This window comes from Oncorhynchus gorbuscha, linkage group LG05 (assembly GCF_021184085.1).
Source record: "Oncorhynchus gorbuscha isolate QuinsamMale2020 ecotype Even-year linkage group LG05, OgorEven_v1.0, whole genome shotgun sequence".
In the NCBI taxonomy this organism is placed as follows: domain Eukaryota; kingdom Metazoa; phylum Chordata; class Actinopteri; order Salmoniformes; family Salmonidae; genus Oncorhynchus; species Oncorhynchus gorbuscha.
Window position 1 is genome coordinate 18,263,121 of NC_060177.1, and position 14,627 is coordinate 18,277,747.

The 14,627-nt window shown below is 43.1% G+C and overlaps 1 protein-coding gene across 2 annotated transcripts in view; it reads left to right on the forward strand.

Annotated features, from left to right (window-relative positions):
- LOC124035608 (rhombotin-1) overlaps positions 1-13,314 on the forward strand; it is a 29,603-nt gene extending 16,289 nt beyond the window's left edge. For both annotated transcript variants that reach the window (XM_046349139.1, XM_046349138.1), the window contains exons 3-4: positions 10,965-11,090; positions 12,765-13,314. In XM_046349139.1, coding sequence (XP_046205095.1) covers positions 10,965-11,090; positions 12,765-12,870 — 232 coding nt within the window. In that variant the 3' untranslated portion in view covers positions 12,871-13,314. The remainder of the gene's footprint in view (positions 1-10,964; positions 11,091-12,764) is intronic.
- The last annotated feature ends 1,313 nt before the right edge of the window (positions 13,315-14,627 follow it).

The window sequence follows — 14,627 nt, forward strand, 5'->3', positions numbered from 1 at the left end:
TTTCTGTTTCAATTTTGTTGCTTGTTTACATGAACACAGCACTCTGACCTCGCGGTACAGACCTGGTTGCAGTAACAGTAGAGATGGGTCATGTTGTTCTGGGAAGACTCCAGGCAGGCTAGCTTCAACCTCCGTGTCTGTGGCTCAATGTTTTCCCCCTGTACTCTGCCATCTGTTTCCTAAATTAAACATGATCATTTCCTGGGCGTTAAGTCACATTCCCTGGGGCTTCCGAATGAGATCCTACCATTTATCCCCGAGACCATCCCCTGGGGGCCAGCCTAGAGACCTTGCTGCCCCTGGCCTCTCCCTGTCTTTCCTCTCCCTGTCTTTCCCCTCCCTCTCCCACCCTGCCCTACCAGCAGGTCCCAACCGAGAGGGGCTTAGGGGCCGGGCGTTGAGAGGAGCCATTACCATCCATCAGCTCCCACCAAGAGTTAATGCTGTTAAGATGCAGTGAGTGAGGTTCACTAAACTGCTGCTGCCCCGTAAGGGGCAGACGGTGCAGATGAGGTCATAATAAAACGGTGCAGATGAGGTCATAATAAAACAGTGCAGATGAGGTCATAATAAAACGGTGCAGATGAGGTCATAATAAAACGGTGCAGATGAGGTCATAATAAAACGGTGCAGATGAGGTCATAATAAAACGGTGCAGATGAGGTCATAATAAACGGCGCAAATGACAAGAGAAGGCAAATTATTAAGCCAAGCATGGCATTTTTGATATGGTTAAATATGATCCCTTAAAAGGGCCGGCTTCTCCCTCCCTCTATCTGATTGATTTCTTCTCCCATTATGAAGGCCTTATCGTGGACATCAGCTCCCTGATGAAAATGTGTTCCAATGGCACAGGCCAGAAGGGGCTAACTGGCCTGACAGGCAGCTCTGCAGAAAGCAAACTCAAAGCAAGACCAGGTGAGAGAGGGAAGAAAATGAGGGGCAGAGGGGGCTAGAATGAGAGGGAGGAAGCAAGGGAGAGATGGGCTTTCTGTGTTTATGCCTGGACCCCGATGGCCTAATGAAATCCAGCCCACTCATTTGCTCTTCAGCCTGAGACAAATGCATGCAACTTAATGGCTGGAGATGTTTGAGATGAATTCTATTATGGAACAAATTAAAAACGTTCCCTTTCTCAGCAGCAAGGGAAGAGACCGTTTTAGCTCATAGTTTTAAAGTAGGTGACGCAGGCTCCATACGGCCTTGTAATCCCTTCACAGAGCCCCCGTCCTGCACGGAGAGAGGAACGCTTCCCCTCACCTCCATTAATGAAGTGGAATCCTCCTGTATGGAGCTGCAGTTCATTAGGGACATGCAGCCAGGGTGGATCAAACACTATTTATTTCCCTGGGTTTGGAGCCCTGCCATGCGCACATTAATTATGATAGGCGCTCCGTCTGTGTTCGTCCTTCAGGAGCACCGGTAACATCTTGTGCACGCCCCCCTTCCCCCCCCCCGCTCTCCCCTGCCTGGCCTGCCAGCAGCGTCTTCTTCTAAAACCTCAGATCAGAAGTTTCTGAATTCACTTGACATTCTATTCCCTCCGTTGTAAAATACTGGGTTGGTTTAATAGCAGTTTTACCACACTTTCATTATCACGGAGAACAATAGATTAATTAGGTGTTTCATTTTTGTCTAGGACTCAGGATCTGGCGACCTCGCCAAAGAAGGTTGACAAGCCAGTCATGCTTTTGATCGGCCAATCCCCAAGCCTGACATCGTTTTATCTTCTAACTGACAAATATTTTAGGGGGAACAGACTGTATCAGTCATCTACTTATCAAAGTAGAGCGCTTTTAATTGAAATTTTAAAAGCACTTTTTTTCAAGCTAATGGACATTGTAAGTTATGCAGTACCAACGGTGCTGCAATGGAAGTAGATATGAATAAGATGTTTTGATGACAGTTACTGTGGATGTATTCATGTATGTCAAACTTCTCTGCCACCCACCGGAGAGCCTTAGAGGAAACAATATATAAACTACAAAACGTCCTATATAAAAAGAAATGTCCTCTCACTGTCAACTGTGTTTATTTTCAGCAAACTTAACATCTGTAAATATTCGTATGAACATAAGATTCAACAACTGAGACATAAACTGAACAAGTTCCACAGACCTGTGACTAACAGAAATGGAGTAATGTGTCCCTGAACAAAGGGTGGGGGGTAACAGTCAGTATCTGGTGTGGCCACCAGCTGCATTAAGTGCCGCAGTGCGTCTCCTCCTCATGGACTGCACCATATTTGCCAGTTATTGCCGTGAGATGTTACCCAACTCTTCCACTAAGGCACCTGCAAGTTCCCGGACATTTCTGGGGGGGAATGGCCCTAGCCCTCACCCTCCGATCCAACAGGTCCCAGACGTGCTCAATGGGATTGAGATCCGGGCTTTTCGCTGGCCATGGCAGAACACTGACATTCCTGTCTTGCAGGAAATCACGCACAGAACGAGCAGTATGGCTGGTGGCATTGTCATGCTGGAGGGTCATGTCAGGATGAGCCTGCAGGAATGGTACCAGATGAGGGAGGAAGATGTCTTCCCTGTAATGCACCTGTAATGAGCTTGCCTGCAATGACGACAAGCTCCAGACCATAACGAACTCCAAATCGATCCCGCTCCAGAGTACAGGCCTCGGTGTAACGCTCATTCCTTTGGCGATGAACGCAAATCCGACCATTATCCCTGGTGAGACAAAACCGCGATTCGTCAGTGAAGAGCACTTTTTGCCAGTCCTGCCTGGTTCAGCGACTGTGGGTTTGTGCCCATAGGTGACGTTGTTGCAAGTGATGTCTGGTGAGGACCTTCCTTTACAACAGGCCTCAGTCCAGTCTCTCTCAGCCTATTGCGGACAGTCTGAGCACTGATGGAGGGTTTGTGCTTTCCTGGTGTTGCCACCCTGTACCTGCCCTGCAGGTGTGATGTTCGGCTGTACCGATCCTGTGCAGGTGTTACACGTGGTCTGACTCTGCGAGGAAGATCAGCCGTCCGTCCTGTCTCCCTGTAGCGCTGTCTTAGGCATCTTAAACTACGAACATTGCATTTTTTTGCCCTAGCTAAAGCTGCAGTCCTCATGCCTCCTTGGAGCATGCCTAAGGCACGTTCACACAGATGAGCAGGGAGCCTGGGCACCTTTCTTTTGGTGTTTTTCAGAGTCAGTAGAAAGGCCTCTTTAGTGTCCTAAGTTTTCATAACTGACCTTAATTGCCTACAGTCTAAGCTGTTAATGTCTTAACGACCATTCCACAGGTGCATGTTCATAATTTTTTTATGGTTCATTGAACAAGCATGGGGAAACAGTGTTCACTTTCAAGTGAAGATCTGTGAAGTTATTTGGATTTTTACGAATTATCTTTGAAAGACAGGGTCCTGAAAAAGGGACATTTCTTTTTTTTGAGCAGTGTGTGTGTGTATATATATATATATATATATATATATATATATATATATATATACTGCTCAAATAAAATAACGGGAACACTTAAACAACACAATGTAACTCCAAGGCAATCACACTTCTGTGAAATCAAACTATCCACTTAGGAAGCAACACTGATTGACAATAAATTTCACATGCTGTTGTGCAAATGGAATAGACAACAGGTGGAAATTATAGGCAATTAGCAAGACACCCCCAATAAAGGAGTGGTTCTGCAGGTGATAACCACAGACCACTTCTCAGATCCTATGCTTCCTGGCTGATGTTTTGGTCACCTTTTGAATGCTGGCGGTGCTTTCACTCTAGTGGTAGCATGAGTCGGAGTCTACAACCCACACAAGTGGCTCAGGTAGTGCAGCTCATCCAGGATGGAACATCAATGCGAGCTGTGGCAAGAAGGTTTGCTGTGTCTGTCAGCGTAGTGTCCAGAGCATGGAGGCGCTACCAGGAGACATGCCGGTACACCAGGAGACGTGGAGGAGGCCGTAGGAGGGCAACAACCCAGCAGCAGGACTGCTACTTCCGCCTTTGTGCAAGGAGGAGCACTGCTAGAGCCCTTCAAAATGACCTCCGGCAGGCCACAAATGTGCATGTGTCTGCTCAAATGGACTCCATGAGGGTGGTATGAGGGCCCGACGTGCAGGACGTTTGGCATGTGCCAGAGAAAATTCGCCACTGGCGCCCTGTGCTCTTCACAGATGAAAGCAGGTTCGCACTGAGCACATGTGACAGACGTGACAGAGTCTGGAGACGCCGTGGAGAACGTTCTGCCTGCAACATCCTCCAGCATGACCGGTTTGGAGGTGGGTCAGTCATGGTGTGGGGGGGGCGCACAGCCCTCCATGTGCTTGCCAGAGGTAGCCTGACTGCCATTACGTACCGAGATGACATCCTCAGACCCCTTGTGAGACCATATGCTGGTGCGGTTGGCCCTGGGTTCCTCCTAATGCAAGACAATGCAAGACCTCATGTGGCTGGAGTGTGTCAGCAGTTCCTGCAATAGGAAGGCATTGATGCTATGGACTGGCCCGCCCGTTCCCCAGACCTGAATCCAATTGAGCACATCTGGGACATCATGTCTCGCTCCATCCACCAACGCCACGTTGCACCACAGACTGTCCAGGAGTTGGCGGATGCTTTAGTCCAGGTCTGGGAGGAGATCCCTCGGGAGACCATCCGCCACCTCATCAGGAGCATGCCCAGGTGTTGTAGGGAGGTCATGGCACATGGAGGCCACACACACACTACTGAGCCTCATTTTGACTTTTTAAGGACATTACATCAAAGTTGGATCAGCCTGTAGTGTGGTTTTCCACTTTAATTTTGAGTGTGACTCCAAATCCAGACCTCCATGGGTTGATAAATTAGCTTTCCATTGATTTTTTTTTTGTGTTTGATTTTTGTTGTCAGCACATTCAACTATGTAAAGAAAAAAGTATTTAATAAGAATATTTCATTCATTCAGATCTAGGATGTTATTTTAGTGTTCCCTTTATTCTTTTGAGCAGTATATATATATATATATATATATATATATATATATAGTGGGGAAAAAAGTATTTAGTCAGCCACCAATTGTGCAAGTTCTCCCACTTAAAAAGATGAGAGGCCTGTCATCTTCATAGGTACTCTTCAACTATGACAGACAAAATGACAAGAAAAAAAATCCAGAAAATACCATTGTAGGATTTTTAATGAATTTATTTGCAAATTATTGTGGAAAATAAGTGTTTGGTCAATAACAAAAGTTTATCTCAATACTTTGCCAACAAAGGATATATAACAATGACAGAGGTCAAATGTTTTCTGTAAGTCTTCACAAGGTTTTCACACACTGTTGCTGGTATTTTGGCCCATTCCTCCATGCAGATCTCCTCTAGAGCAGTGATGTTTTGGGGCTGTTGCTGGGCAACACAGATGTTCAACTCCCTCCAAAGATGTTCTATGGGGTTGAGATCTGGAGACTGGCTAGGCCACTCCAGGACCTTGAGATCCACTCCTTCGTTGGCCGGGCGGTGTGTTTGGGATCATTGTCATGCTGAAAGACCCAGCCACGTTTCATCTTCAATGCCCTTGCTGATGGAAGGAGGTTTTCACTCAAAATCTCACGATACATGGCCCCATTCATTCTCTCCTTTACACGGATCAGTCGTCCTGGCCCCTTTGCAGAAAAACAGCCCCAAAGCATGATGTTTCCACCCCATGCTTCACAGTAGGTATGGTGTTCTTTGGATGCAACTCAGCATTCTTTGTCCTCCAAACACAACAAGTTGAGTTTTTACCAAAAAGTTATATTTTGGTTTCATCTGACCACATTACATTCTCCCAATCTTCTTCTGGATCATCCAAATGCTCTCTAGCAAACTTCAGACGGGCCTGGACATGTACTGGCTTAAGCAGGGGGACACGTCTACCACTGCAGGATTTGAGTTCCTGGCGGCATAGTGCGTTACTGATGGTAGGCTTTGTTACTTTGGTCCCAGCTCTCTGCAGGTCATTCACTAGGTCCCCCGTGTGGTTCTGGAATTTTTGCTCACCGTTCTTGTGATCATTTTGACCCCACGGGGTGAGATCTTGCGTGGAGCCCCAGATTGAGGGAGATTATCAGTGGTCTTGTATGTGTTCCATTTCCTAATAATTGCTCCCACAGTTGATTTCTTCAAACCAAGCTGCTTACCTCTTGCAGATTCAGTCTCCCCAGCCTTGTGCAGGTCTACAATTGTTTCTGGTGTCCTTTGACAGCTCTTTGGTCTTGGCCATAGTGGAGTGTGACTGTTTGAGGTTGTGGACAGGTGTCTTTTATACTAATAAGTTCAAACACTAATACAGGTAACGAGTGGAGGACAGAGGAGCCTCTTAAAAAAGAAGTTACAGGTCTGTGAGAGCCAGAAATCTTGCTTGTTTGTAGGTGACCAAATACTTATTTTCCAACATAATTTGCAAATAAATTCATTAAAAATCCTACAATGTGATTTTCTGGATTTTTTTTCTTATTTTGTCTGTCATAGTTGTAGTGGACCTATGATGAAAATTACAGGCCTCCTCTTTTTAAGTGGGAGAACTTGCACAATTGGTGGCTGACTAAATACTTTCTTGCCCCACTGTGTGTGTGTATATATATATACACACACACCTTAGCCAAATGCATTTAAACAAATAATGTCACAATTCCAGAAATATAGTCCTAGTACAAATTCCCAGTTTTGGGTCAGTTAGGATCACCACTTTATTTTAAGAATGTGAAATGTCAGAATAATAGTAGTGATTTATTTCAGCTTTTATTTCTTTCATCACATTCCCTGTGGGTCAGAGGTTTACATACACTCAATTCGTATTTAGTAGCATTGCCTTTAAATTGGTTAACTTGGGTCAAACGTTTCAGGTAGCCTTCCACAAGCTTCCCACAATAAGTTGGGTGAATTTTGGCCCTTTCCTCCTGACAAAGCTGGTGTAACTGAGTCAGGTTTGTTGGCCTCCTTGCTCGCACACACTTTCAGTTCTGCCCACATATTTTCTATGGGATTGAGGTCAGGGCTTTGTGATGGCCTCTCCAATACCTTGACTTTGTTGTCCTTAAGCCATTTTGCCACAACTTTGGAAGTATGCTTGGGGTCATTGTCCATTTGGAAGACCCATTTGCGACCAAGCTTTAACTTCCTGACTAATGTCTTGAGATGTTGCTTCAATATATCCACATAATTTTCCTGCCTCATGATGTCATCTATTTTGTGAAGTGCACCAGTCCCTCCTGCAGCAAAGCTCCGCCACAACATGATGCTGCCATCACCGTGCTTCACGGTTGGGATGGTGTTCTTCGGCTTGCAAGCCCCCCCCTTTTCATCCAAACATAACAATGGTCATTATGGCCAAACATTTCCATTTTTTTGTTTCATCAGACCAGAGGACATTTCTCCAAAAAGTCAGATCTTTGTCCCCATGTGCAGTTGCAAACGGTAGTCTGGCTTTTTTATGGCGGTTTTGGAGCAGTGGTTTCTTCCTTGCTGAGCAGCCTTTCAGGTCCTATATTGACATAATGAGTTATACTGTGGATATAGATACTTTTGTACCTGTTTCCCCCAGCATATTCACAAGGTCCTTTACTGTTGTTCTGGGATTGATTTGCACTTTTCGAACCAGAGCAAGTTCATCTCTAGGAGACAGAACACGTCTCCTTCCTGAGCAGTATGACAGCTGCGTGGTCCCATGGTGTTGATACTCGTGTACTATTGTTTGTACAGATGAATGTGATACCTTCAGACATTTGGAAATTGCTCCCAAGGATGAATCAGATTTTTGGAGGTCTACATTTTCATCTGCGGTCTTGGCTGATTTTCTTTTGAAATCAAGCAAAGAACTGAGTTTCAAGGTGCCTAGCTTGAAATACATCCACAGGTACACCTCCAATTGACTCAAATGATGTCAATTAGCCTCTAAAGCCATGACATAATTTTCTGGAATTTTCCAAGCTGTTTAAAGGCACAGTCAACTTAGTATATGTATACTTCTGACCCACTGGAATTGTGAAATAATCTGTCTGTAAACAATTGTTGGAAAAAGTATGTGTCATGCACAAAGTGTCCTAACTGACTTGCCAAAACCATAGTTTGTTAACAAGACATTTGTGGAGGGGTTTAAAAACAAGTTTTAATGACTCCAACCTAAATGTATGTAAACTTCTGACTTTGTCTAGCTATCTATCTAAATTTTCTGGTAACATTGAGATCTATATAGGACGCTTTACACCTTCCAAACACAACTGTTGAGGAAGGTCAATACATGCCTTACGTGCATTAATACAGTAGCTCTCCTTTCTATGAAATCGGACAAACTGTAAATGGAGCGGTGAATCTGATCTTAGAACAGAGTAGAAGACTTGAAGAGCTCAAATCCAAATCTCAATGAAACAGAAGACATGCAGATGATGCCGGCATGCAGGGGGAGAGTCTGAAGTCAGCGAAGTAGCAAGTTCAAACGGCTGTCTCTCCAGATCCACTCTAAATCACACAATAACTGAAGGAGTGGAACAATGGAGAGGCTCTAACTTTAATGACAGTTCATTTGGTTTCAACCAGTGAACATCAGTGGAAGAAAAATACTTCCATTATTAACTATTTTGTTTTGTTATTTTCTCTTAACGCTGCAGTGTTTTCTCCATCTTGGCAGTGAACAGTTCTATTCTGCCTTTTTGTTTTAATGTGCATTTGTTTTAGATTTTTTTTTTTCATTCTGTTGAAGATCATTTAAAATTTCAGGTATCATTTTAATTATTTGACAATCATACAGTGTGCTATTGAATAGATATGCCGTGACAGGTCATTTCACACTAAGACGGGGAATATGAAGGTGGAAAGTCACTGGAAAGTCCCACTAAACGGCCTCACCATGGTAATGGCTGGTTTCACTTCATCTTACAATGGGATGGATTTTGAAGCTATATAATCTCTCAGTTTGTGAGTGACCTTTCAAATGAGTATTTGTAACCCTCTTATCCACTTAAATTAACCACTTTTAAACTGGGCCCTTTCTGTGCTTCAAACCCTGCCCCAAAAAATGACTTCTTAACAAACTAGGATTGGCTGTAGTGAGGGTCAATGTAGTCTACCCTCAAATTTTCCGCAGCATTCATACTGGGCTAACTGGGAAAAATTGTATTCATGTCGAAATTTGTATTCCAGTTGAGGATATTGACTTTTCTTAATCCAAACAGACAAGAAAATGTAACTGCATCATGGGAATTGAGCAGAAAATATTCTATGATTTGTAATCATTCTTAAAATAACTCAAATCTCTACTTTATGGTGAATCACCATTAAGGTGTTGTGATCCTCATTCCCAACCAGCTCTCCCTAGTGCTATGCATGCTGGTCTCTGTAGTCCCTATTCCACAGTGCACTCCCACTAAATGGTCAGCACAGTGTCTCGGTCTATTACTCAAAATGCGCTGCTGTCCCTATATCAGCCACAGAGCCCAGGGCCCACACTGCCATAACACTGAAACATAACCTACATGATGGCTTTACATCACTGACATGTCCCCTGGGAAGCATACAATACTGCATCTAATAAAGCATCCATATTCACAGGGCCAGTCAAGTAGCAGGTCAGCACACACACAGGACAGACTAGGTCTGAGTCAGACCACAGACATGATAACAGCCTGGTTTAGTTTGAGCTAGAACTGATGCAGATGCTGATAATAACAATCAATACAGAAGACTGAGTCCTTTTCATCTTTTCATTTTTTAAAGAGGAAAGAAATCACTAATATATAACATTAATAAATCTAAAAGCCTGACAACAATCATTTTACCAAATGGGTTTGAGCAGCAGTACCTCGTCCGGGTGGCATGGAAAGCTCAGTGTTCCAGAGGTCTATATCAACATACTTTACTGGAACAGTAACCAGTTCTAACAATGACTTTGTTCAACACTTCGTATCTATTAGAACCAAACAGCTCTGTCTCGCTCTCTTTCTCCTAGTCTAAGGCACCAGTAGCAGTCCTCTCCTCTGGGGCAGTGTGCTCTAATTAGACCCTGGGTCTGCTGGAGGGATATGTTTTCTGTGACAAGGGGAGAGCAACCGACAGAGACTAATATGGAGAGGGGATACCAACTTGACTATTCTCTCAGTCTGACTCTCTGAGCCCACAACTTTGGGAAAGTGTTTAACATACTGTCAGAGTGGCAATCTGCTGTCGCCTGCCTGATCCCCTCTCACAAAGCTGTGGCGCTGTCCCCTTTTCCTGCCTGCAGAATGTACAAGTCTATCTGATTCAAAAAATCTTTAAATTAAACATAAGGGCAGGCACTTGGAAAATGTGACTAGGGGCTGCAGGCTTCGGAGTGGAGTTGCCTTTGCTTTGCTTTGAGGAGAAAGATCTACACCAGTGCCTCTTGCTCTGCTTGTGACCTTCATCGTTTGCCTCCTATCTAATAAGCTTAAACAAACAGCAGTGAAATGTGAGTTGTGCGTCTGTTCAGTGTACTGCCGAACATCTAGTTACCTCTCCAAGGTCTCCCCGCCATTCTCCGAGGCAGTCTCTGAATGAAACGGAGGGGGATCAAGGCAGTATCCTTGCAACAGGAATCTTTTGAATGTTTGACTACATTATAGAATTTAGCCTCTTGTGTAAAATCCAGCTGGCTTTGGTTGGGGCAAGTCTCATTAGGTACTTTGGTTTTAAAATAAGAAAACTTTCAACAGTTCAATTGGTTGCCTCAGACCTGTTTTCATTGCTTTTGCTATGTGCTAGGAGAAAGGCTTTGAAGAAGGGGATTAGAACCATGTGACCATTTTAATTAGATCATTAGCAAAGAATTAACATCTAGGTTTGTAGCCCTCATTAACAAAAAATATCAAGTGTGTGCCAAGATAGATTTGTGTATTACATGAGATGTTTTCAGATTTGTCTGTTTTTCACCAGTCTTTCTTTTTTTTCTTCTTGGCTTTACTTTTTGTTCGCTCCTCTGTTGCATGAAGGCTAAGGAAGGTACGTTAATCTTTGTCTGTATTCTCTCTCTTCCAGGCTCTTTGGTACAACAGGGAACTGCGCTGCCTGCAGTAAACTGATCCCAGCCTTTGAAATGGTGATGAGAGCCAGAGATAATGTTTACCATTTGGACTGTTTTGCCTGTCAGCTTTGTAACCAGAGGTAAGGAGAGCGAGAGCTCACAACTGTGTCATGAGATTTTTCAAATATGTAATGCTGTTCTGAAATGGCCATTAGATCAAACTAGTTAGCCATTTAACAACAAAACCTACCTCTTGAGGTGCAACAGATTTGTTTTGGGGTCAGAAACCTAACTCCGACTATCTGTGTAAATCCAGATTTTATTTTAGTTTTTTTTGTCGGTCTTCCCATTTTGAAAGTACACACGTGCTGCATTTCATTAGCAACACTGTTAATTATGTTTTATGTTGACCCTGCCATTAGTTTGTTTTGTGACTAGAAACAACTGGGATTATAAACTCGAGGGGAACAAAATTTGCTCATGTATCAAAAGTGGTACAGCTGCCAGACCAATGCCAAGGCTGATCACACTCAACACTCACAATGTTTTAGTTGAAAGGTTCACTTTAAGCCACAGCAATACACCTCCAAGAGGCCACTCTACAGGAACATGCCTCACTAGTTTGGGTACCACACTACAGGGTAGTGGAATTAAACAGACAAAATAGTTTATTTTATATTAATACTGTATGCTATTCAGTCCAGGAATGTTAACTAGACACCTTAGTGACCCACATGGGCAAAAGCCTTGCTCACTCTGTCCTAGGTCCTGACCTCTCCTCACTTCTGAGCTATTACATCCATACATACTCTCCTCACAATGCAACAATCCCATAACAGTGCAGCACAGAGAATACTCTGCTAAACATGAGGCATTGTGACACTCTCCATCCATACAGCACAAGCACATTAACCTTCCACGGGGATGAGTCTGTAACCGTGGTGAGCATCTGGCTGGGGTATGGGAATGCTGGCTGCAGCCACTCATGGGGCCAGGCTTTACTGGCTCACTGATACCACAGCCATTGCCCCTCTGCCAGCCCTCAGCCTGCCCAACACATTACTGTGGCCCAGCCTGATAAGCAGCCCTTCCATCAGTACGGCTAGTCTTATCTTCACTCATTCTGTCTATGAAGCTGTGTCGTACAGTCCATAAGCACCACCATTTAAAAGGATGCCCCTGAACAAGGCAGTTAACCCACTGTTTCCCGGTAGGCCGTCATTGTAAATAAGAGTTTGTTCTTAACTGGCTTGCCTAGCTAAATAAAGGTTAAATAAAAATCAAGGCCTACTTGGGTGTGCGGTTTTTTTCTTCAATTGACTTAATCTAGAGACAAAAATTCGTACAAGTTGGCACCCAAACTGGTGTATGGAAAGCTCGCCCTGTGGCAGGGTTTCCTTGGAAACCGGTGTGGTGCTTTTCTTGTTTTCCAAGCCTGGGAGGGACTGCTTTCATTGGACGTCAGTCGCATGATTTGAAATGAAAGTTTAAAAAAATGTTTTAATCTACTTGTATTTGAAGCCACACCCTCAGTGACCATCAGAGGGGCCTTTGAATCACACACAAGGAACAATGGCATTTGCAAACAAGCTACGTCGCCAAACTGGTACAATCAAAGCCCAGAGAGCAGCAATGGCCATCGCCTTTAACAGCTGATCTCAATCAACCACATACTTCTCCTAGAGCATTGCTATCATTATCAGCCTGTCAACACAAATAACTCTTGTCATATTGTCCTCTACTAATCTCCTTTGTCTCCCCACATTGTCCTCCTTTTTATTAATGCTTTGCCTTTGTGTTTTCCTGGCTGGCAGGTTTTGTGTGGGGGACAAGTTTTTCCTTAAGAACAACATGATTCTGTGTCAGATGGACTATGAGGAGGGCCAGCTGAACGGCAGCTTTGAGACGCAGGTTCAATAGCCGGGCCCAGTGGCAGCGACCAGGACCCTCGGCCCGCCGTACTTACACATGATGCCATGGATGTTCGGCTGCACTTGGAAAGAGGAGCGTCTGTCTGCTTGCCTGCAATACTTTTTAAATAGCCCTTTATCAGTCCATAAGGACTCTATTGTAAATGTACTACTTTTTGCCCCTCCCCTTCCCACCCTTGCCCCTCCCCTTCCCACCCCAACACTGAGCAGTTACAAGTTTTGATGTACAGTTGTGCCTGCTTAGCTGAGCACTGTATTGCTTGTATGTTTTTGTGACGTTTGTTTTGGGTTTGTTTATTCTTTTCCCCTTTCGGGAACATTTCCTTGGAGGGTATGTACAGTCTGTTTTCTCTGTATATATAAACTGGAACATTTATTTTATGAAATGTAATGCAATTTTATTACTAGTGTGAATTAAAGATTCTTAAATGTTCATAGTGAGTTTTTTTTGTTTGTTCGTATACCAAAACCACTTGTTTGAGGAGGCTGGCCCATGTGTTGATATATCATTATCATCTCAAACCAGAGCTGTAAAAAAAAAAGAAGCCTTGAGGGAAAACATTTCTTTTTTTTATAAAGTAATGGAGGAAAAAAATGAAGTTTTATTACATTTTGCGAAGACTGCTGATGGAATTAGAAATGCTGTTTCAAATGAACTAAATAAGATTTTATTTGGAATAAAATAATGACTTCTCCAGACTGTGTTGTTGTACTGAGCGTGCAGGTGTCATGAAAGAAGCCGTGTTTGGATGAGAACACAGAGGGAGCGTCTGCACCCACTGAATCATGCCTCGCTAATTGCCATCTGATTATGAGTGTGAATTGGCTGGGAAATGAAATGCACCAGCAAATAACAAATTAGATAAATGCTCATTGCATTTGAGTTTATTCTAACTAGATGTGGAGCTGCAATAACCAATTTAGGTTGGTGGCACCGTCTCTATTTATCTGAGGGGAGAAGGCAAGGAGCAAAACTCAAGACTTTATCTTATTATGAAATAGAATTGTGTATATACAATGTAGTATTCTGGAATGATATAGTTGTATTAGTTAATACTGTTTTAGCAAAAAAAGATCATTTAACTGTCAGGTAAAGTAACAAAATGTGAGACATTGCATCTCTACTTTAAGGGAGAATTATGAGTGAAAGCAAAGCTTGTCTTGAACATATGGGGTATTAAAAGAGAGCGGAGCATATTCAACACATCTGAATAGCTTTTATGTACAAAGGCATTGCAATTAAGGGATTGCTACTTAGGTGACACTATCCTTTGTCATACTACTTTTGATTTTCATCGGTTGGTGGTAATTCTTGTTTCTATGGGCTCAGAGCCACAGGAGACCTGCTATGGAGCGTTTCTGCCATTTAAAGCAATTTGCTTCATCCTGAGCAAAAATTGTGAGGAAACCAGTTGGGGTCTTTGAGCATATTGAAATTTCATTTAAGCATGTCTAACAACTTTGGTAAGATAAAATATATATAAAACAAACTCTAAATTTATTTTAATGGACTAATGTTACAGCAAAAACTTTTAACAATGTTTTTCAAAACAGGTAAAAGAGAAGTCTTTTTATTTATTTTTGCTGTAAAGGTATATTAAAAACTCCACAAATAAAATTCAATGTATTCATATTTTTTGTAGACCTATATTCTAAATGTACAGCGTTAAATTGATTTCTTTTGAGTTTTCAAATCTGTCCCTCAGGCAGTCGCCTTGGATTACTGTGCCACAATGACATCACATG